At 41.5% G+C, this 23,007-nt stretch overlaps 1 protein-coding gene across 1 annotated transcript in view; it reads right to left on the bottom strand.

Annotated features, from left to right (window-relative positions):
- Positions 1-7,926: 7,926 nt before the first annotated feature.
- The window catches only part of PDXK (pyridoxal kinase), a 40,773-nt gene continuing 25,692 nt past the window's right edge, over positions 7,927-23,007 (bottom strand). The window contains exons 4-11 of the mRNA XM_083854868.1: positions 20,618-20,701; positions 18,872-18,918; positions 17,936-18,021; positions 17,041-17,086; positions 14,539-14,650; positions 13,401-13,537; positions 12,772-12,838; positions 7,927-12,043 (exon numbers count right to left, since the gene is read on the bottom strand). Coding sequence (XP_083710994.1) covers positions 11,931-12,043; positions 12,772-12,838; positions 13,401-13,537; positions 14,539-14,650; positions 17,041-17,086; positions 17,936-18,021; positions 18,872-18,918; positions 20,618-20,701 — 692 coding nt within the window. The 3' untranslated portion in view covers positions 7,927-11,930. The remainder of the gene's footprint in view (positions 12,044-12,771; positions 12,839-13,400; positions 13,538-14,538; positions 14,651-17,040; positions 17,087-17,935; positions 18,022-18,871; positions 18,919-20,617; positions 20,702-23,007) is intronic.

Genomic DNA, 23,007 nt, shown 5'->3' with positions numbered 1-23,007 from the left:
ACTCCTTAATCTCATTCATCTGTCTGTGTGGAGTGAGGATCTCACTATGTCTTTACAAGGTCCCAAGCAATTTCTTAACTACCTGTCCCCTCCTTCCAGCCCTTTGCCCCTGCACTATTCCTGGCACCCTCGTGGCTCAGGGAACTGATCCAGGTGAAAAGCAATCCCATTTTTGTCTAGCTGTGGTTTCCAGCAGGATCAGCTCCTTTAAACAGCTCACCATGGGCTTCCCTGGCAGCTGAAGGGAGAACTCTGGAGTGCCCTGCACTGAATCCACCCCCTCAGCTGCTCTGAACCCTGTGTATTTAGCCAGCAGCATGTGGAAATTTCACCAGACACCTGAAAACCTCATCCCTCCCTGCCCCTGTCACCTGACCCATCTAAGGCATCTCTGTTGCAGCCAGTGCTGCTTAACTGTCTGCTATAAGACCCTGAATTGTGTCAAGGGGGTAAAAAAGCCTCAAGAACACTGAAGAATTATTCAGATCCAGGGAATAACACAGTGACCTCTAAAAGTGTGCCTTAGATTATTTGAATATGTTTGCTCTTACTGACAAGGGCACCTGGGTTTTTATGTAGTAGTGATTGAGAAAACTAAATGTTTTAAATATTAAACACAAAGTTCAACCTTTACTAACATTAATAAAATTGGGGTTTTTTTCCACTCAAACAGCTTTGTTGGTCAACAGCACAGCCCAAAACCTCCAGCTAGAGGAGCCCAGGCTGAAGAAGGCACCTGAATATGTTGATGCTGCATCATCACCCAGCACCCAGCTGTGAAATGCAGGATGCTGGTACCAGTGAAGGGAGGTGTTAAATCCCTCCCTGCTTTCCCTGCAGCTGAGGAACCGCTGACAGCAGATTTAACTGCCTTTGTCCTAGCAGGCAGCTAATGAGCATCATGAATAATGCTGTGGCTTTCCAGCCCTCCTGAAGCCATTTGTGGGACCTGACTCATGATTCAGCTCAAATCAAAAGGCTGCCAACCTTGTGTATTACCATTCTGTTCATACTTCATTATTCAGGCCAGTCTTTGGAATTAAAGGGGGCCAGTGGGATAGGGAGGTGGTAGCAGCTTTTATTATTTGACTAAAATTCCTCTTGGTTATGTGGCCTGTAATGATCCTCTGTTGTATTTGCAGCTGAACTTATTTATCAAAGGAAAACAGGGGTGAAAAACAGCCCACCAGGGGGTAACCAGCCTGCTGCATGGAGAGGGCTGGGCTTTGGGCAGTCACAGCCCACGGCTGGGACAGGAATGTAAGGACTCCAGCTCCTTTATCCTTAGCAGCACTCCTGGGGCATGAACAGGGCATGCAGAGCTCAAAGGCAGAACGTGGTCTTTCTGTAGCAGGTAAAGTCCCCTGTTCAGAAGCGGAGTTACATCCAGAAATTCTCCCCAGAGTCATACACCCAACTCCTAAATATTTTCCTCCTTACATTTTGTTCCCCCTGGCTGGCTGGTCCCTGCACCACCACAGCAGCATTCAAACCTGGCACAAGGGGCCAGAAAGAGCAGAGTTTTTCACCCAGTTCCTGATTCTCAGCCCTCCTGGCTGACTCAGGGAAAGACCTGGCTGCCCCAATGACCTTTTTTTCAGGAGACACTTTTTTTTTTAGGACAGGTAACTGCCAAGTGTCTCAGATCTCCTGGGGTATGTAGATAAATACAGATATAGATAGATAACATAGAATCATAGAATGGTTTGGGTTGGAAGGGACCACAAAGATCATCCAGTTTCAACCCCCTGCCATGGGCAGGGACATCTTTCACTAGACCAGGTTGCTCAGAGCCACATCCAGCCTGGCCTTGAACGCTTCCAGACTGGATGGAGCCCTGAGCATCACAAACAGATGGATGGAGCTGGATAGAGCTCTGTACACATCTCTGTATAAACACTGATGTGTGCATCCCTTTGTCTGTGTGCACCCATGTGAATTGATTATGGTATCAATGTTATCATGATAACATTGATAACAGTAATTAAGTCACTGTTATAATTGTAGCTAATTCTATTGAGTCACTTTTTAAATGTTAAATTAGTTGATGATTAGGAGTTTCTAGCCTCTTCTGCACCTTTATCTTTTTGTGTCCTTTACCCCCTTACCCTTCTGCATCTCTGGTCTCTGTGTAAATCATCCTAAATTGACTCTAATCTGATTTTCTTATGTGTGCTTCATCCATGTCCTAAGTAATAGAGTCACCTTTGTGACTGTGCTCTAATAAAAGTCGCACTCTCATAAATTCATATTAAAACCCACTTCTTGCCAACACCTTTGGCAGTGGTTCTTTGAGTGGTTTAACTGCTCATTCTCACGGGGCTGGGAAGAGGGAGCAGCTCCAGCACTTTCCCCTAAAATATTCAAATCTTTTCAGATCCTTCCCCAGCTGGTGCTTGTTTGTATAAGAAATGGGAGAAACAAACAGGTGAAGGGGAAGCATTGGGCAGCTCCCAGAGCTCTGATCATCTGGTTTTGGTGAGACTTGGAATGTGTCCCACATTGGGAGTGCTGGGATGGAGGGTACAGGCTCAGGAGAGGCTGGTGAGGTCTAAAGGAGAGCTTGGATTGTACAGCCCTTGCAGTGATGATGTGGTTCAGAGCCTTGGAGTCAGGACTGGGGCAGATGGAATTTCCTGAAATTCCATGTGGCAGTGCATTACTGATGGCCCAGCATCAATGAGTTATCCTATAGGCTCTTAGGAGAAATCTCTAGGCCTGTGGAAGATTTCAACTTCCCAGACACCAGCTGGGAATATCATTCTGCTAAGATGAGCAGATTTCAGAAATTCCTGACTTTTGTTAGGAGATAACTTCTCATCACAGACACTCAGTGAGACAACTCACAAAGATGCCCTCCTAGGCTTGCTCCTTGTGGACAGCAAAGGACTTTTGTGGGATGTGGTGGTTTGTGGCTGCCTTGGCCACTGTAATTGTGAAATGGCAGAGCATAAAACTTTCAGTGTAATGAGAAAAAAGGACAGCAGAGTTGCTATCCTGGATTGCAGGAGAGAAAATTCTGGGATATGCAGGGAGCTGTTTTACTGGAGTACACTCAGAATCTGCTTCTGAGGGTTTAGGGAGCCCACAAGTGTAGGTCAGACTTCAGGAACCACCTTTTAGAACCACTGGGGCAGATGATTCCACCTTGGTTTGGGTCAATGTGGAGCAGAAGGCCAGCTTGGCCTAACAGGGAACTCCTCACGGAGCTCAAGAGGAAAAACAAATTATGCAATCTCTGGAAGCAAGGTCAGGCTTCACAGGAAGAGCACAGAGCTGTGGCTCACATATGTAGGGAGAAGACACAAAAAGCCAAAGCTCCATTAGAGTTGAAAGAGAAACATCAAGAGAGAAAACAGAGACCCACGTTTAGGAAAGGAAATGTATTTTATTGAAAAAAAAAAAAAGTTACATTTCACTTATACACCATGAAAATACTGAGTTGTGTGTTATTTTCATAAGAAGAGGTCAAGACTTGCACAAGAAAACCACATTCTTTATTACAGCATTACTCCACGAGATGAGGCTCTGGTGGCATCTGCACTGGGCATTTTCACTAAACAGTAGAGCAGGGCTAAATGTGCTTTGGGCAAAAACCCTAAATATTGGCCTCTTCCAGGTGCTACTGCCCATTAAAGACATGGCACTCATTTGGTCAATACTGAATTATTTCTGAATTAGAGACAAATCTCATAGTTTCTCTACTCATGTAAGTCCTAGGCAGATTCATAGCTATCCGTCCCCTCCATTTTTTACAATCTTGGTTCGTTTTTCACATTCAGCCAGATAAAAGTGTGTTAAAGCAGTGTATGGGTTATTAATCTCCCATGTCCCAGAAAGAAAACAACACTGAAAGGGGATGCATTGTACTGACAAACACTGACAGCACATGGCAGGATCATTGGATGGTGCTGAATTCTCCTGGGTTTCCTCCCATCACTGCAGCTCTAGCAACAAGCCCAAGTTCCCTCCCTACCAAGGTATGTACTCACATCTAGCACATATCAGGCATGTGCTGTACCAAATCAGGGACAGGAGTGCCTGCAGGTGGCATCACAATGCCATCTGTCACAGCTGTGTCCCAAGGACTGTGCTCTGTCACACCTCTGAAAACCCCTTGTGAACTAGAGACCTCTGGTGTGGAAAGTCTTATCAATCTGTCGATGAAAATGAATACTAATTCCACATAAATTCCCAGGTAACTGCCCTTATTTATTGATTGATTTATTGATGTCATTTTTTCCTTGCTTAAAGGGAGCGAGAAGGAAAAGAGCCAGACCTGGACAACTCTGACATCATGCAAGTGCTGTGAAAACAAACTTGACATTTTCTCCACCTGGATCTCCCTGTTATACTCCCTATTTAGAGCACTGATTTATTCAATGCTATTTTCTGCTCTGCTAGGCACAAGCATCACACAGATCATTAAGAACAGCCACACCAAATTTTTTAGTACTATAGTATTTTTGCAACACAGGGGACAGGATGGATTGAGAACACCAAACTCTACTGAATCGACAGCACTTCTTTCACTTCTTTCTTTGCTCACAAAGATTCCTTTTCTTTCCCATTAACTGTGCAGATAGGTCCTGCTCACCCAGCAGCTGGCTGCCAGGGAGAGAGGCAACTCAACTCTCCCTCATTTTGAGCAGCTGCATTGTCCTAGACCCTCTCTAGCAGCAGCACGAGCACTTATCTGTTCCCAGGATGAGGAGGTTAAGGGAAATAAAGATTAAAACTTCAGAGGTTTTGACTGGATGAATTCCCCACTGATTTTAGCTCCTTCATGTCCCTTATTATGGGGACAGGCAAACCAGGGACAGCAGAGATGATGGGAGAGGAAGATTAGGGCACAGTTTTATGGTGTAGCTGAGATGGACAAGTTAGATCTACCACAGCAGCTGATAATTCTCTTACTTTTCAAAAGCATAAAGGCCAAGCCTGAATCACCTGAATAATATACTTCCAGAGTCTCTTGGTTCTCCATAGCCTGCAGAAGAAATCTAAGGGAATTAATTACACTGTGGCCAGGAAAGCAGGGGGCTGTTCACCAGGAGCTTTTGGGTGCACTAAAGAGTTGTGCTGAACCCCAGCCTTGATCCAGCACTGCCCAACAAACCCAACAGCTCCCCACCCACCTCAGCTCCCACTTGCTCAGAGTAACTCCCCCACATTTCCCCCACAGGAGGATGCAGGCAAAACAGTCACTCTGCCACCACCACGGGGACTCTGCACCCACAGATTCCCAGGGGAAGGAAAGCCAGGCACAACATATCCCCAGAACTGCTGTTCCCTGCCAGCCTCCCTCCTCAGCAATACATTATTCATCTCAGTGACATTTCTCCTGCTAACTTAGCAAAGCAGAAGTGCTGCTTTTTTAACACATCCAGAAAAGGGGAACTCTGGGAAGAAAATCTCATGAAAAAAACTCCTCTACTTTTTGCAGTGGTGATTTATTCACAAGAGTGGTGAGGATGCTGTCATGTCAGTTAAAAGGGACATAACAGGTGATGCTCAGTTTTGCCAAATCACCAACTGCTCTGGTAGGTAATGACATTTATCATAGGACAATGCTCCAAAAACTCCTTTATGATGCTGACTCTTGTGCTTTTTACAGATACCCTGAAGTTCAACAACAACAAAAATTAATCTGGACAGTTGTGCTTTAGTCCTGGTCTCCCAGCCACAAGAAACAAAGACCCAGTACGTTTTGCAAGATGAAAAAAATCCTGCTTTGGTTTTGAACTCTGTGAACAGGCTTTGCCTTTTGACTGAATGGGATGTTATCAGTAACTCTGCTCTCCTGAAAGGTAATAATGAATTTGAATTCATAACAAGCAACTAAAATTCTTCATACTATTACAGCTGACAAACTACAAGGAAAAAAAAATCTTTACTTTCCCCATTTGTCTTTTCACCTGTCTGGGCACAGGCTTAGCACTAGCTATGAATCAGCTTGGTCAGGTCCTACAATGGGAACAAACCATTTCTGTTCCATCTCTTGGCTTGTCTATGTATATGTTGCTATTAAACACTTTTAACATCTCCCTGTCTTATTTAATTAAATAAACAAACTCATCCCCAATCTTTAACCTAACCTAGACGTATTTGAAACTTCTTTCCAGTGCAAAATTTCAGGCTTATGCCACAAAGCTTACCTGGTTTGAAAATGGATAAGGTAGCAATATTTAGGGTTTTCTTTTTAGACAATGGTTATCTACCATCCTATTGCCTCTCTCTACAATCAAGCGTACAAGCCTTACTGCAGGAAGGATACAACTTGTAATGGCCAACCAGAAAAATACACAAACACTAGAAAGCCTACAGTTTCATCAGAAATTAAAATAATTTGCTATTACACAGAACTTCATTGTTTTTCTGGCATAGAAGTCGTTGAATTACTACACACACCTCAAGGACAATCATTTAAGATGTGTAAACAGATAACAGGTCCACCTAGTCAGTACAAAGCACCACACAAACTTTAAGTACATAGAAATTTTGCTCATAAATATTTCTTTGTTTAACAATTCAGCACTAAAAAAATATTACTTAAAAAGGCATCTTTTATTAAGTTATTCAGTTTGTCCAGGGCTGGTGGGGTTGTACTATCCCTACTATATTACAGCCACCTGACTCTTTCCAAACCATTTCACTTCTCTGGAAGAAAAGGCTTTATGTGGCTGGGACCCAAAGCTTCAGCACAATCTATAAAAATATAATTCTTTAAGACCTTCTGCTCACATCCTGAAGGCCTACTCAGCCAGCCCCCCAAATTCCATTTCCCACCCCTACCACATTGCAAATAAAGCTTCAACATACACACACACACACACACAGAGTACATAAATTACACTCTTCTACACACAGATTTTTTTTTCTAAACAGCAATGCAACCACGAGGGCAATAGGTAAGTGTGATTTCAGTGGTAACATATGGCACAGCCTTCTCATATTGCTGGTTTTCTCTCTCTGAATAATGTGCTGCCTTATTCACTGCTCTGCACCTTGGGGGATTTATTACCATTATTTGCACAGTGGGGGCACTGAGTCAGGGATGCACCCACATTTAGGATCATCCCATCTGCCTCGAGGTCCTCTGCTACCAGAGCAGTAAAAGCACCAAACTGGTGGCACTGGGGCTGTCACCTGGCATTGGTTTCCTGGTGAAGCAGATGGGAGTTTTCCTTGGCTGTTGAATGCCATACCACATTCCTCCCCTCTGGGAAATGGGTCTCTCCTGAAGCAGTGCCCTGACAGCAGCGGCCCTTTGCTCAGGGCAGACTCCTCTGAACCTCAGGGATTTACCTGAAATCTGCTCCTGCATGCATGTATGAACTCACTGGTTTACTCATTTATTGACCATAATGCACTTTCAAGAGTTTTCATTTATTTGAAAGAACTATTTTTAGGCTGTGATTGAACATCTCGAAGCTCGGTTTCCATGGCTGACAAATGTCTTTAATGGACGTGTTTTAGAAAGCTACAGAACTGCTCAGCAGGCTCTCACTTACCAGGAACATGAAGAACATGTTGCTTTCAGGAAGAACAGCTCTCTGGATATCTAATCCTGGGATTCTAAACTGGAGTGGAATGACTACAGTCAGTAAGCCAGCAAGGGGATGTAAAAGGGATGTTTCCCTTTATGAAGAAGTATTTTAGTACCTGACTGACCAAAATACATAACATGTCTCAGCTTTTAAAAGCCTTCTTTAACTGGGCAAAGACCTTTACTTGGGAGAGGTGCTTTTCCTTAGTATAAATATAAACCAAACCTCTCCAGTGGACACAAGTGTAATGACACAGCACTTTCTGCTTCCTTAACCTGGATCCCTGCTCTCCTCCTCCTGCAAACCACCAGGCTGGCAGGGACACTGCTGAGTGCTGGCAGAAGCTCCTGCTCCCACAGGAGGAACATTTGTTTCCCCCTCTACAGCCCTGTGTGCTCTACCCTACACAGTGAAGGTAAAAATTCAGTGAGTGGAGGGCAGTTAAGGGCTGCACAAGAAAGAGATCTCAAAACGAGTTATGGTTCTAATTCCAAGCCCCTCTTCTCACCTTGTCTGCAGGAAAAAAGAGCACAACACAATGAGGTCCTGCACATACAAGTAAGAGGAATGCAAGGGAGTGGTGCAGAATGCCAGCAATTTTCTTCCCATAAAATATCTTAAAAACAATAAAAATTAAGACAAGAAGGACGTTACTCACTTCCACATCCATATCTTACAGTAAGATGATTACAGGGCACAAATGTGCTCTCTTCTATTAATAACTATCCTTTCTCTATCCTAGGACATAACTAAGGAAACATTTAATTACATCCACTTTATTCAGCAAGACTATCAAACCATTCTTGTGCTGTTTAATTCTGAAATGATTAACATATTTAAAAATAGGATCTAACAATTTGTGTGTGCACAGTATAATAAATGTAGATGCTTTTATTACAATCTTCCTTGCCACATATTTTAAAATAAAATTAATCAATACAATCACCATAACAATCTCAGACAAAAAAAATTAACACCATCCAATCAAGACACAGTTAAGATACTCAAAAGGCAGTATGAGTAGCTGGAAACCTTGGTCCTCCAATCCTTTTGTGTAACACATGGATTATAGATTTCTCCCCACTTGAGATAAAAATCAGCACAAAAACATGAACAATTCATACTGCAGGTTTCTGAAGTGTTTCTATTGAGTGTGAATAGCACTGATTTTAGCGCAATGTCTTTATGCACATCTCAATTCTCAGCACACAGAGACTAATCCAGGCCCAGAGTAGAAGGTTTGTAAAGAACTTTTGGTCTCTCCTGCACAGGTGGCTCCAAAAACGAGTGAACGGACTTCAGCAGTGGCCACAGGCACTACAAAATCACTCCGGGAAAAGGGGATCCGACACAAATTAATTCCAGAATGGAGAAAGAATGCGAGGGAAGTCGAGTGGACACAAACACAAAGCATTCACCTCTCCCATGCCTCCATGTGCTGCAGCATGAGAACCCTCTAACATGACACATGTGGCAGTGAAGCCACCAGTCCCCAGCTGGTGAGTGCTGGACTGCTGGGTTACACCTCCCATGCTCTCAGGATGGCCAGGGAAGATCATCCCTTATTACAGACTCCACTCTCTGGGCTAAAGTGCTTGTTCTCCTGTCATCAATCAGGACCTAATCTAGTTTAGATTATTAACCCTTTTATCTTTAACTAAAGGTGTGCAAGTGAATCAGACAACGCTGGTCAGTTTCCTCCAAGCCCCTAAATAAATAGAGGGCCATGTCTGACACTGAGACACTTTCCAGCTGCATCAGACAGACAGCAGGAACTCAGGAAAAGATACAGGCATAATATGCAGGAGGAGAGGAGGGAATGAAATATTAGACAGGACTGTGCTGAGTCTTTGAATTTTGTTCTGCACGTGAGCTTTGTGTAACTCTAAACAAATAAAAATGTGTACCTTGACATTCAAAAATACCTGTCAGCCTGCTGTGGCTACAAAACATTAGCTACAGAATATATTTACAGATCATTTCTGATGTTTGTTCCTGGCAAGAGATGTTAAGCCAAATTCTTCACTGAAGACATAAACCTGACCTAATTTAGATCAGGTCAGTGGGAGTTTAAAACAGGTATGACATGAGCAACCCTCAGGGACTCAAGCAAATGAAGCCAGCAGCCCATTGCTACAGGATCCAGCTACTGTGAAATAGGAACTTTTGCAAATTGAGCACATTAGTATGATTTTTTTTTTTTTAACATGGGTATGTCACAGATTCTAAGGAAGGTGTGAATTACTGAACAGATCCATTCTCTGAAGAAGTGGGAAAAGATTACACCTGACAGGTATTAACTGCTCCAGCAGACATATCACTTTGTCTTTTATGTCAAGATCATGGCTCATCATGGTTTACAGTTAAAACCTTGTTTGCAAGGTAGCTCCAAGCTTCCCAAATTCCAAGCTTCTTTATTTCAGAGAAAACAGCCCTTGCATTTCTCTCAATCCTCTTGTGAAGTCTGTTTACTCTAATGGCAAAATAAAAATGTGCTGTCTCACAAAAAGGGCATTGACCACTGTCTGTACAGGCAGGGAAGTTCAGATAAGGGACCTCTGGAGATCCTCTGGTCCAACCTCTGAGCAAGCAGGGCCAAGTACAGCAGGTTGCTCAGGGCCATGTTCAGTCAGCATCTGAGTATCTCCAAGAAAAGAGACTCCACAACCTCTCTGGGCAACCTGTGCCAGGGTTTGATCACCTTCACAGTGAATTATAGTTTTCTTATGTTTAAATGGATTTTCCTGTGTTTCTGTTTATCACTTCCTTGGGCACCACTGAGAAGAGCCTGGTTCCCTCTTCACTGCTTCTCATCAGACACCTGTACACACTGTCAAGGTAGTTCACATCTTTTTCCAGGTTGGGTATCAGCCATGAGCTCATCTCTCTGCTACTGACTGCTAATTTTAGCAACTGTTCACACCATCAAAAATATTATTCCCAGAAAGTTACTTCATGACAGTGATTACTAAAAACTGTGGCAGTTGAGTCACATTTTGTAGATAAATTCCTGATTTTCTTTCCCTGGAATTCTCAAGTAACATGATTTTTTTTTTCACTTTCAATGCCAAACGCAGGAGAGGAAATCAATCAGAAATGCAATTTCCATCCTCTTATGCAGTCTGAGACAAGTAAAGCTCATCAACTGGATCTGGATTTAACACCACACTAGACTTTATCTTGGGACAAGCAAGAACATGGATCCCATACAGAAATCCTATGGAGGTGTGAGTGGTCAATACCTGTCAGCAGACCTGCCCTGCTGCTTTAGTATGTGCCTGTGATCCATAGGACACTGAAATTATTAAAATTCCCATTCTGAAGCCTTATCAAGCAGAATTGTCCATTAATAATATAATGTATTTCTGTAATCTCTAATTGGTGTTGTTCGCAGAGACATTATGAACAAGTCAATTTTTCTGTTTCATTGCATTTGGTAAACACATATAACTGACCAGATCTTACTAAACCAAAAATATTACTTTTCCCACATTGCTTCACTGCTAAGGCTGCCAGCAGTGCTCACTGATGTTAAGTGAAGTACCCATGTAGTTTGTAACTACATCCACCCACAATGAGCAAACCAAGGCAGCCAGATTCCAGGGTAAGAGCTTTCTCTTTTGCCTTTAGTTAAAAGAGAACCGACCTGGCCTCAGAGGCCACACTTCCAACCAGTGCTACTGAATAAAGGCATGATCTTGTTAGTGAAGATGTTTCTGGAGCAGCTTTTGGAGGAAAATCATGTGGGCACCCATGGACACAAGAGGTCAGCAGCCAGAACCTGTGACAACTGAAACTGTGCAGCTGTTCATGGGTAAGAGACAGGAGCAGAGATCAGCAACATGAATGACACCTCAAGGTCACTTCAGAGTACTGAACATGCCAAACATCTTCAAAGTACTCCTACACACAACCAGAACTGTGTGTGTAGCTTTAACCCTGCTTAGTTTCATAGCAGCTGAGATACTGAATACCAGAGTAGGTAACCAGGTACCTCCAGGAAAAGGGAGCATGGAGCCAGCTCCATTGGCACTAGATGCCATCTTGAAATACATTTTCCAGTCAAGCATTGCGTTAGCAAATTCACATCTACAGTCTTTGGCAAGGCAGGAACATTGCTCTCTTGCCCTGGGTAATCACACAGACTAAGTGAATCTGACAGACATTGGGATACCTGGGAATATGCTTCAATGCACACTAACTGTTCTGTTTTTAAAACTGAGCAAGGCCAGCACATATGTTTGAGAGTGGATATCTGCCTATGCTGGGCACTATTTCATGAAAGTCAGGTTTCTGTCACAGATCTAAGGCAAATATTACAATTTACAGGAAAGAAATGAGGACATCGATACATTGTGCGTTATTGGAGACGTGGAGCCTTTATAACACGGTGGCTTTCACTATGATCTCTGGGTTTTCTATGTCCTTTTTGCTTTGGACCATTCTCAGTTCCAGGTGGGCTGAGTTTGGTTTGTTTCCTTCTCCAGCTTGCACTAAAAAGATGACATCAGAATGTCATTAAAAACAGCAGCATAAAAAGAAACAAGTTACATCATTCTGTTACCCCAGGATTTTCTCCACCTTCCTCCCTTCCCCATTTTCCCTTACTGCTCCCTGCTAAAAGCTGCCAAGGTGGAAAATCCAGGTCAGCACTGTGATTTCTTATCACCACTGTCCCACACTTCTCTCCAGGAAAGAAACATAGCTCTGCTGTTAATTAGGAAGTCACACAGACATGCTCAGAGCACCCACTGACTTCCTTAAGAACTGAAAGACGGGAACACTAAGGAGAGAGAAGCTGAAAAAAATTGCTCCTCACATGGGCCAACACAGCAAAGAAAGTATTATTGGTTGATAAACCCCTCTCAGTGCTAAACACACACTCAGAGGGACAGTGAGTGAGCCACGCTGAAGGAGGAGCTCTTTGGCACACCAAACTCAGCATCTCCTCACGTTGTGCTGGTTTTGCAGAGCTGAGTCAGGCACAGTCAGCACGACTGTCACCCACCACAAGCTAAACAGTGACACCTGCAGTCGACTCTCCTCAAAAATGGGCCTGCAGGACACAGTAGGAACATGCAGACAGAACTACCAGGCTCTCATTCTGTAAATTCTCTGCCTGCTTCTGCAGTGAGGGGATGCTAGGATAGTTAGGAAAACCCAGAAAGCTCCTTGAAAATTTCTTCTGATGCCAATCCAGGCAGAGGTCTGGATGAATTACCTTTTGCACTCTTAATGGTCCTTTGCAGAACATGCTGCATGGCTGACACTGTCTTTTCACATGCCACCTGCATCAACACAACATATTCAGGGTTTAGTGTAACTTCAGCTACCTAAGTATTACTTAATATTAATTAATATTATTTCAAAAACACTGCTATTAAGAGGAAAACATGACTGACAAAATAAACATGATGACAACTATGCAATGCTGAGTTTGGGAATTTGTTTTTTTTTACTTAATTCTCCCCAAACAGGTATTAGTAATCATAACTGTATCAAGGACTCTATGTCCTTAAGGGAAAGAAACAGAAAAATGGATTTGAGAAATTATTTTTAGTGGTTATTATGAAGTGAGGATAAAAAATGTAATTAGAAACATGCATGCTGTCTGTCTCTCTAGAAACAACATCTTATTTGGCAAAATTACAAAATCAGCCTAACTGAAATATGACTGTTTAATGCCCCTTTTGGCTAAAGGGAAATTCTGTGGCTTTTTCTCTGAGGTGAGGAAAAAAAAGCCAGAACAGAAGAGAGTATTGAAGTAATGTCATGGATTAGAAGTTTTAAAAAAAACTCAAGAGAAACAAGGTCCAAAATTTGCAGAGAGATGAGTAACTTTTCCCCTACCTTCAAATTGTTTGGGTGCTTGTGTGTCCATGCCAGAAGCATAGCAGCAAACAAGTCTCCTGTTCCAACAAAGACTGCATCCACTTTAGGAGATTCCACTCGGATTCTTTGTGTTATCCTGGTACCGTCTGCTTTAGCTACAACACAGATCCACAGTTAAGTGACAGACCCAGCAACTAATACAATAGCAATGACTAGAATTTAAAAAGAAATCCTTTTAAAAGCCATAATCAGATTTGAATTCCTTTGCTGTTTGGAACATAAAGGAGTATTGTAAACTTTGTACCAGCTCTTTTAAAAAGCACAGACTTCCAAATCTTGGCCAGCTTGGGATAGCATTTACAACTTCAATGCTGTAGATACTTCTTTTAAGAGGGAGGAGGGAGCTACCACCTTCATTTTTCATCCCTCATAACTGTGCCCTTCTCAGGTGGAAACATTATGTGACAGTCTGAACACACAGTGAATCCTGGTGACAGTACAAAAGGGGATCTAGAGAAGAAGCAGAAGGATATTTTATAACCTGTCAAGGGAGGAACCATCTGCTAACAGGACAGTGTGACTCTTCAAAAAAGCATTTAAACCTGCCAAACTCCTTTTTTATATCCTTACTACCAGGGTCACTGCCAGGGGCTGTAAGAGTCCCAATAAACCTTGCCTAGGACATCCTCCTCCTCTGCCCAGGAGCTGCACAGAAGCTCAGGCCTGGGCACAAGCATCTCTGCCTGGGATATGGTCCAGATATTCCTGTGTACAGCCCTGCTCTCCTGATGTACTTACTGAATTTTCCAGATTAATCTCAGACCTGCCTTGTCTCCCTAACTCTGGGCTGTCACTGGGACCTGTCTGCCACCACTCCCCTGTCCTGCTCACCTGATTCAAGTCCGGTGGGTCTGTGCCCAGTGGGTGGGGACAGAGTCCTGCCTGTGCTGTGATCACATTCAACTTTAGTCCTCCCTCATGGAGCAGCCCCAGTCTCATCACTCCTGATATTACTGTGGACAAGGTGCTCACTTAGGAAATCTGTGCTCCTGCCATGCACTACAGATGGGCCTGATGAAACTACTTCTTCAAGGAGTAACTGCAAGCACAGACAGCTTAAAAGAGAGTACAGGTAAGGAAGGAGCTCCTGACTTACTTTTTCTGTGGCTTCCCAGAGCAATCAGGTAGTCGTTTCCTAGAGGTGCTTGCAGATCTGAGCTTGTGATCACCACAGTCTCTGGTCCCATGGCATGGAGCATATCCATTACCTTTCAGTGTGCAAAAAGGCAGGAATCAGTGACTGCCAATATGTGTTGATTAAACTTGCATTCATTCATGGTACTGAAGATTTTTAACAAACACCTTATTTTGGTATCTTTTGTAAAGAGGAAAAAACAGTCTCTATTAAAATAATCCACTTGAATTAGGGGCATTACTTTGAAACAGAGGAATCAAAATATCCACATTTAAATGAACACACTTGTTAAAATATAGAAGCATTTCTGTTTGTGTTCTTTGGATGCTCCTCTGGAAAGAATACTGTTTCAGCTGTGATCAGAATTTTTGCCTGCATCATGTCTCCAGAATATATTATCAAAAGAATAAATATACAGACATGTGTACCTGAGCTGGCATCTTGAAGCATTTACTAGAAAGCAAACAACTCCAGGTTATGAAATCTTATTTAGCTACTACTTCTAGAGTTACCAAAAAATAAAAAAACTAAATCAGAGGCACAAGTGTGTCTACCTCAATCTTCTTTCTTCATTCTGTTTCAACCCCTAAACTACAGCTGTAAATTATATACCTCTGCAGATATATTTCCACTCTGTGTGTTCCTCACTTCAACTCATTAATACTCTGTTTCTGACATCACAATTGGTTGTTACAGACAAAAGTGATTTTGATTTCACAGAAAAAAGAATGACTTCAATAATGAGTTTAGTATAAAACATGGATAAAATATTAATTCTCCCAGAATAGTTGAACTAAAACCCCTCTCAGGCTAGCTATGACTCATGAGCAGCTGAATGATAAGGATTTATTTCTGCTATTTTTTAATACTTTATTGCTTTTTTTTCTTGTCTAAGCCTCCAAGTTTCCTCAGCTGTCAGACCTCTTTGCACATACATCAGCTGGGTTTTGAAGAAGCAGTAAATCCACCAGCATACACATATTAAACTAAACTTCATTTCTCAGTCACAATTTACCAGGATCCTAACCTCCCCACTGTTTCTAGTTGTAGGACTTAGTCCTTTCTATGTTCATATTACATTGTATTTAATTTTATGTTAGAAGACACTGCTGTCATCACAGGTCTTGTTAAGGAAAGGAAAGCAAACATGAAACCATGGAAATCAATGCCAGAATTCCTGCCACCTTTAAAGGGGACAAATTCCAGCATGGATTATTACTCCGACCCATGTATGACATGCAGCTGGAAAGACAGATTAAAATATAATATTCTGCAAACAACTTGTTTAAAAATGTTTCTATTTCTATGTATAATTCCTTCTCTTTGGCAGAGATTTTTTTTAAGCCCATCAATCAGAGCTATGACATGAATCAATCAGAAGCCTAAATGGCAAAACTAAAGACTAAATAGCCCATGCAACTCATGTTTGCAGCTGAAATATGCAAATTTAAAACTAATGGCTGCTCAGCATAATTATGGTCAGCTCAAGACTGGTTCCAGTGGTGAGTGTGAGAACAGAAGAACTGAGCTGCAGATTGCAGTCACTGGCATGGAGCACATCTCGCCTAACACAGTGGGATTATGTAAAACTGGGGGCAGTGGAAATTCAGAGATGAGATCTCTGTAGCTGCTTCCTGCTGTGATGTTGGTCATGGGAGTGACCAACTTATGTTGTTTGACGTTGCTACAGCAAAAAAAACAACAAACATTTGGGCTGACAGACCCCCAGCTACTCTCCAGGGTGCCACTGCAGCTGCTGCTTGTTTAAAGATTTTGTGCTCTTTTGAAGTTCAAAGCCAAACTGGAGGGAATAACATCAGTCCATTATGAAAGCATTTGACTAGCTAACAAAACAAAGAGCTCAGCCCTTCTCAAGACATCAAGAAAACCGTATTTCTATTTTGTCCTCCACCACCAAGTCCTACACCTTTTTATTTTCTTCACTTTGTGTGAAAGGGCAAATCTTTACACCTTGATGCAATATATTTGCAGGCCATCTATCAGCTCTATGTGGCAATGACAGCAGCTGTCAATGCTGTGGATTTATCTGGGAGAAGGAGGAAAAGCTGTTCTCACACTCAGCATTGCTGAATGTGGACAGCAGAGCCTCAAACAGGTTCCTAACACCCAGGATCCCCTGGGGTTTTCACCCCAATTAAATAATATCCACAGAGCTGGCAGTGTCTGGGTATTTGCCATATGTGCTGCTGCCACTCCTCCTTCACTGCAGAAAGCAAGTTCAGAGAGATGTACTCATTACCACTGTAATCCCTTTATCTGGAGCTTCTTTGGGAAGTTCCTTCCAAATTCTGACACTAAAACAGGAAATCTTTTGTGCCTGAAGTGTACAAGCTTTAATGATAAACACATAGAAAAGACAGAGGCCAAAGCGACTCCAAGGTTGAAGGCAAACTGCAGCACTGCAGGAAGAGAAGTCACACATCCCACCCTCTGCCCACTTACCTCCAGTGCATCTTTTTCTGTGTAAATCTTCCTGCCTGTGAGCAACCTGAGAATGAAACAGAAACCTTAAAAAGAGCAAAAGTTCTCCAGGTAGTGACTATTTGTCCTTTCAAAGGAGGAAAGCTGGGACTGCACCAAACAGGCCAAACCCATCTGTAGCTCCACGGTCTGCTGGAGCAGAGCTCTGTGTTTAAAGGCTACGTGCACAGACACACAGTGCTGCTGGAGTGCACTCACACCAGTCCTACCCTGGCTCCTCCACAGATCCCTGCATCACAAAAATTCCCTCGCAAGTGTGTTTTCTCCCCCTCCTATGTAGCTGCTCCTTCCCCTCAAGGGGACAGCCTGTGCTGCACCACCACAGATTATCTCCTGACCAAAGAGTCACAACAGTGTAGACAGGACAGGCAGAAGACATTTAAATTCTCAGCTTCTATGAGATGTTGCCATGGTGGTATTTCTGAATCTAATTTTGGGGATGGAGGGAGGTTGAACCAAAGTATTTCAGTTCTGATATTCTGTCACATAATAAAAATTTTCATAGTGATGGGTAAGGATGGGGAAGGTACTTTTTTAACCTGTACTAGAAACAGGCCTCTGGTTATAAAAAGGAATAATCATGAAAATGAGACGCTGGAGGAAACAAGAAGAATCTTTTCCTCACATATTTCCTCAGAATTTCCTCAGAATTTCCTGGGGTTTTTTATTGGTTTCAACATGCACAGTAAGGTTATCTGAAAAACATCACTTGAAACTAACAGCTAAAGCCCAAAACCCAACACAAGCATACAATAAGGCACTATATTGAGACAAATAAAATTAAGGGGTATCATTTAATCTTCCCTGCTTTTTTCCCCATAAGTTTATTTGGCTAGAAAAGGAAATAAGCACTTACTCAGCTTCAAACTGGTTAGGAGTGATTATATCTGCAACAGGTACAACTTTGTCCCTGTAGACCGGCAAGAGATCCTTGGGGACATACTGGGGAGAAAAAACAGTGTCAGAAGTTGTCAGCAGTGTCTGAGATGTAGGATGGCAACTCTCCTTCCCTCAACCACCACCCCTGCTGCCAGAGTGACCTGACAGCTCCAAGCTCTGCAACTGCAGTGGCAGAGTGTCCTCCAGCTGGGGACACTGTCACCAACAGCCCTTTCTTCCCTGGAGGTGATGGGAAGCACCATTTTTAAGTAGATGGACCTAAACTGGCAGCATCAAAAGGAAAAGATGGCTGGGTGAAGAACTTTCAAGTTCTCTCCCCCCAAGGTGACACAGCAGCATGAGGAAATACAGTGTCCCAGCTCACTCATGTCCTTACCTCCAAACCAAACTATTTTGTTCAAGAATGAATGTTTTTTTTGTCAGTGTGCAGCCTGGTATTGGCACACAGGACCTTTCTGTCACTGATCACAGCCCAGTGCCCAACAGCTGTCAGATCCCACATGGAATGAATCATCTTCATTTACATCCCAGGGCTGTGTCAATTCCAAGATGACTGACAATGGCAGCCAGGCTACCAGCCAGAACACAGCTCTTGACAGATGATGAGAGAACTCCAGAGAGACAAGGATGAGGAGCAGGGGGATATTTTTCTGTGGACAGGGTCTATCTACCCTCTATTATTTCAGGAGAGGGCCATAAACAATCCCAGGGCTGGGCAGCTGCCATTCTTTCCAGATACCAATTTCATTCAAAACCAAGAAATTTAAGTACAAACTTATCTGATGCTGGGATCCAGAGCCACGCTTAGGTAAAGCACCTTTGTTTTATTGTTTAAAAAAGAATAAATCTTTACACAACTTTATATAACAAATCCAAACAGAAGAGTACTCACCATAGAGCCTTCTCCATTCCACTTGTCACCCATCACTGGATCACACACTGGAAAAAAAACTTAGGTTTAGAAATAGGGTACAGTTATAAAGACCATGGTGGGAGGGAAGAATTTTAGGTAACAGTAGTGGTTACAGAACAGCACTGAGCACCTCAAAGCTTACACAAGAGCTCTCAAAGCTCTAGTAGCACTCTGAAATTTGTATCTGGTGGCTGCCAATTTTGAAAGAGTAGGCCATGTGTCTTAAAAAGTTGTCTGGAATGGTAGTATGGAGGGGAGAAACATGAGAGAAGATAACAGCTCTGAGGAGTCCTATTTTTACTTAAGTGTAAAAAAAATACATGCCAAATGTTCACACCAAAATGCTGTGTGTATCTTAAATAAAGAAAGTATTATAATGAAACAATAAGAAAATTCCTGCCAAAGTACTTGTTGTAACGATATTAACACATGTTTGGCACAGCTTCTGGATCACCAGCATTATCAACAACACATTCCAAGTGTCCTCAGTGAGGATGGAAACAGCCTAGCACTGCACTTCAAAAAGGAACATTGTTCATTGTATTAAAAGATCTTTAAGCAAGATCAAAAAGAAACACAATTCCAAACGTACCAAATCAATGTCTGTGTTTCAGGAAGTTTCTATGAGTAAAAACAGTGCAATTTGTTTTACATTTTAAAAATATTTTCTTTATGTTATAATCTATTTATTAAATATAAAGGATCTTAGAAGCCTTGCTGTGATCTCACCATCTGACCCCTTCCTTCCTGTTCTACACAGTGAGATGTCTCTTTTTGTTCATATTCCAGAAGAGTCTTTAGCTTTCACACAAGGCTATGAAGAACTTGAAAATCCAATAGTGTAAATAAAGGCTAAAAAGCAACAAAACCCAGGCAAGATTTCTCTGCTATATTTTGCTAGTTAAGACCTATGCTTTGTTAATTTTAAGTCAGGTATCTCTGCTCAGTACAACACCCTGTGAATCCTGCCAATCATTCTAGATGTTTCCTGTTTACTGGGTGTGAAGATGACAGCTCAAACCATCATTCCCAGCTTTTTATCACACTAAATCCTCACTGACTTTGCCCTGTCACTCTGAAAGCTTTGCTCAATTCAAGCCCATTCTGGTTGATGTTCAAAATTCTGGAAACACTCGGGAGAGGAAGGAAGGGAAGAGAAGGAATCTTTTCTCACAGGCTGAAGCCTGATGTGACTTACCAATGACAACAGCTGCTGGAGCCTCTTGCTCCCTGGATAGTCCTGGGGAATATTAGAAAGCACCAGAGCTAAAAAAGCCCTGGAGTTCAAGGTAAACCATGAAGACTTAGGACATTTCTGGGATGTTACATGGAACCATGGAAGGGCACATGGGACAGCCTGTCCTGCTTTGGCTGACTTGGAAATCAAGGTGAGGCTTCACCTGTCAGCACACACGGCCTCTGAACTACCAGCAGCAGCAGCTGGCTGGGATTTTTATTCTTTCCTGAATACAGACAAGCAGTCCTCAAGGCACACTCTCCTTTGGATGGCATAATGCAAGAAACACACTGAAAGGGAGAAAATAGCAAGCTGAAACCCAACTCCCTCAACACCTAAAACTGAAATGAAACATCACTGGAGGCCCAGCTGGCTCCAGACAGACCAGAAATGTTGCATAACATCAGAACAGTGTTTCCATCCTAAAATGTGAAAATGATCAGCACACTCAGTGAGGAAGCAGAAAGGATTATAATGCACATCCTTACCATACACAAGGTTAGGATTCTGTTGCTTCAACTCCTGGACAATATCCACCACCATTGCAAGAAATGATGTGTCTCTTGTATACCCTTTCGGAAAAAAAAAAAAAAAAAAAAGACACCTTTGAAGTCCAATTTCATGAACACTTTTGCTGTTTTTAAGTTTTGGGCAGGAATGCTGCATACTTCTCCTTCTTTGGATAAATGGATTTTTAGAACAAAGGCATTTCAGCAGTTGACTCAGGAATAATAGGTTGGAATACAAATTCAGACAGTGCTTGCAGAACTACAAGTATAACCTTAAAAATCCATTTACTAAGAATGCTATATATGAAAGGCTCATATAACTTCAAAATACTTCAACATATATAAACAAAGGTCAGGCTAGAAGGAAAAAACATTCCTTTTAATAAAAACAGTATTTTGGTCAGTATTATTTTTCGTGCAGTAAATAGGATTTTTTTTTATTTCATATGCTTTCCTCATACTCTGTCTTGAAGCAATTTTTTATTAACAGTGTTTATGCTGATAGAGTCCAACACATTAATTCAAAAGAGACTTAACCTTGATAATTTTAGAGCAATTTCCAAAATACCAATAAAGTTCCTATTTTTCAGGCTTAGCAGTGAAATAAGCTGCAAATAAGTTTTTTTGTATTTCAAGGCCCCAATCACAAGCACCACAATATTCCTATTTAATAATTTTTAAATTTTATAGATGTTCCTTAATTTATATATTTATGTATTAACTTTAATTACAACACTCATGAATTACAATTCAATTTTAATTTATTGCAGTTCATTTCTTGGGGATGGAGATGTGCAGGGCCAGGAGCTGGACTGGATATCTGTGGGTCCCTTCCAACTCAGCAGATTTTGTGATTCTGTGATTTAATACTATTATTTTTAGCAAGATAACATCTTTCAATGTCCTTGGAAATGTCCACGCTAATAAAATATTTTAAAGTACATTTAAAAAGTAGATTTTGGAGATTTTTTTTTTTTTTAACTTGAAAAATTGATCACTTCTTGGGTGCTGCAAAGAAATCGAAAAGATTTTTTGCCCAAATGCTGGATTTTATCCATGAAATGCTGATAAACAATCAAAAGAGTCAAGCAAAGATCTTTTTTTTAATGACCTGTGATAGCAGACTGACTGGAAAATAATACTGAGTGTGATTAACATCATTGACAGAGGTGTTTAAAACAGCTACAATGAACTGCAATTTATCTCTTACCTTGAGTGTCTTACTGTAAATGAAACAAATACAAGTAGATCTACAAATAACTACAAATATAAATATAAGAATATTTACAAAAATCCATGGAGTGTTACTTTGTATAACTGGCCTAAAGATAGTAATTTTAATCTCAGCTATCTACAGTCATCAGAAAATTAGCAATCAAATCCCACCTGCTGATAAATTGCTTTTCAGTGTTTAAATAATCATATCCAGGTTGACTGAGGCACAAGGTAGTTGTGCACTACAGTGAATGCCTGTTTGAAGAGAAAAATCTGACTTTTGGCCCTGAATGAAAACAAAAGTGGGTTGCAAGTTCAGCCACAGCTGAAGACTAAAACAGACAAAGTGTTATTGGATGTTCAGAAATTACTGCTCTTTCTACCCATGCCTTCTTTTTGTTCATACTGAAAATGGCTGCAGCAAATGAGATTTTAAAACTGACCTGAACAACACACAAAAAAATCCTATTTTAGAAGACTTCTATTAATAAATATTCCCTTTTTCTCTGAAATTCCTTTTTGCTGAAGATTTCTATTTTCCTTCTACTATTTTTAACCTCTTATATCATTTTTTAGTGATAGGAAAGCAGTAGAGGTTTTTTCCAAGAGTTGGAAGTGAAATAAAAAAGGAACATTTCAGCTAAAAGAATACTCAAATATTATTTATAAATTTTGCACACTAACATCTCCTGAAAATTCCTACAACACAGTGTGCTTTTCCTGGAAATATCCTCTGTGTAAGTTCCTTCCAGGAAAAAAAGGGTATTTATGTATTTCTCAGTAACAAAGAACCCATTTATGCCAAAATTAATTTCTTAACTTTAGTTCGATCTATTTACTATTCAGTCTCCTTTATTTTGAAAAAACCCTGACAATAACCCTTTGGACATACCACATCCTTTAAGCCAGAACAACTGCTTTGGAGTTATAACCCATGGACTTTAAATTTCCAGTTTTCCTTGTGTATAAAGAACTTTCCTACGTGTGGAAGCCATGAAATCAGCCAAATCTGCTGATGTATTTCTGCTTACTTTAAAAAAGTCCCTGTTCACTGCTGTAAGAATTTGATACTGTTATCCAAACCAGATGCACAGCTCTTACTGAGGTGAAATCTGATCAGTAACCTACTTCTGAGAAGCAGGAATTGGGTGAGA

This window comes from Zosterops lateralis, assembly GCF_965231275.1.
Source record: "Zosterops lateralis genome assembly, chromosome: 2".
NCBI lineage: Eukaryota > Metazoa > Chordata > Aves > Passeriformes > Zosteropidae > Zosterops > Zosterops lateralis.
Note: the sequence above shows the minus strand (reverse complement) of the source record. Positions and strands in the feature narration are given on the sequence as shown.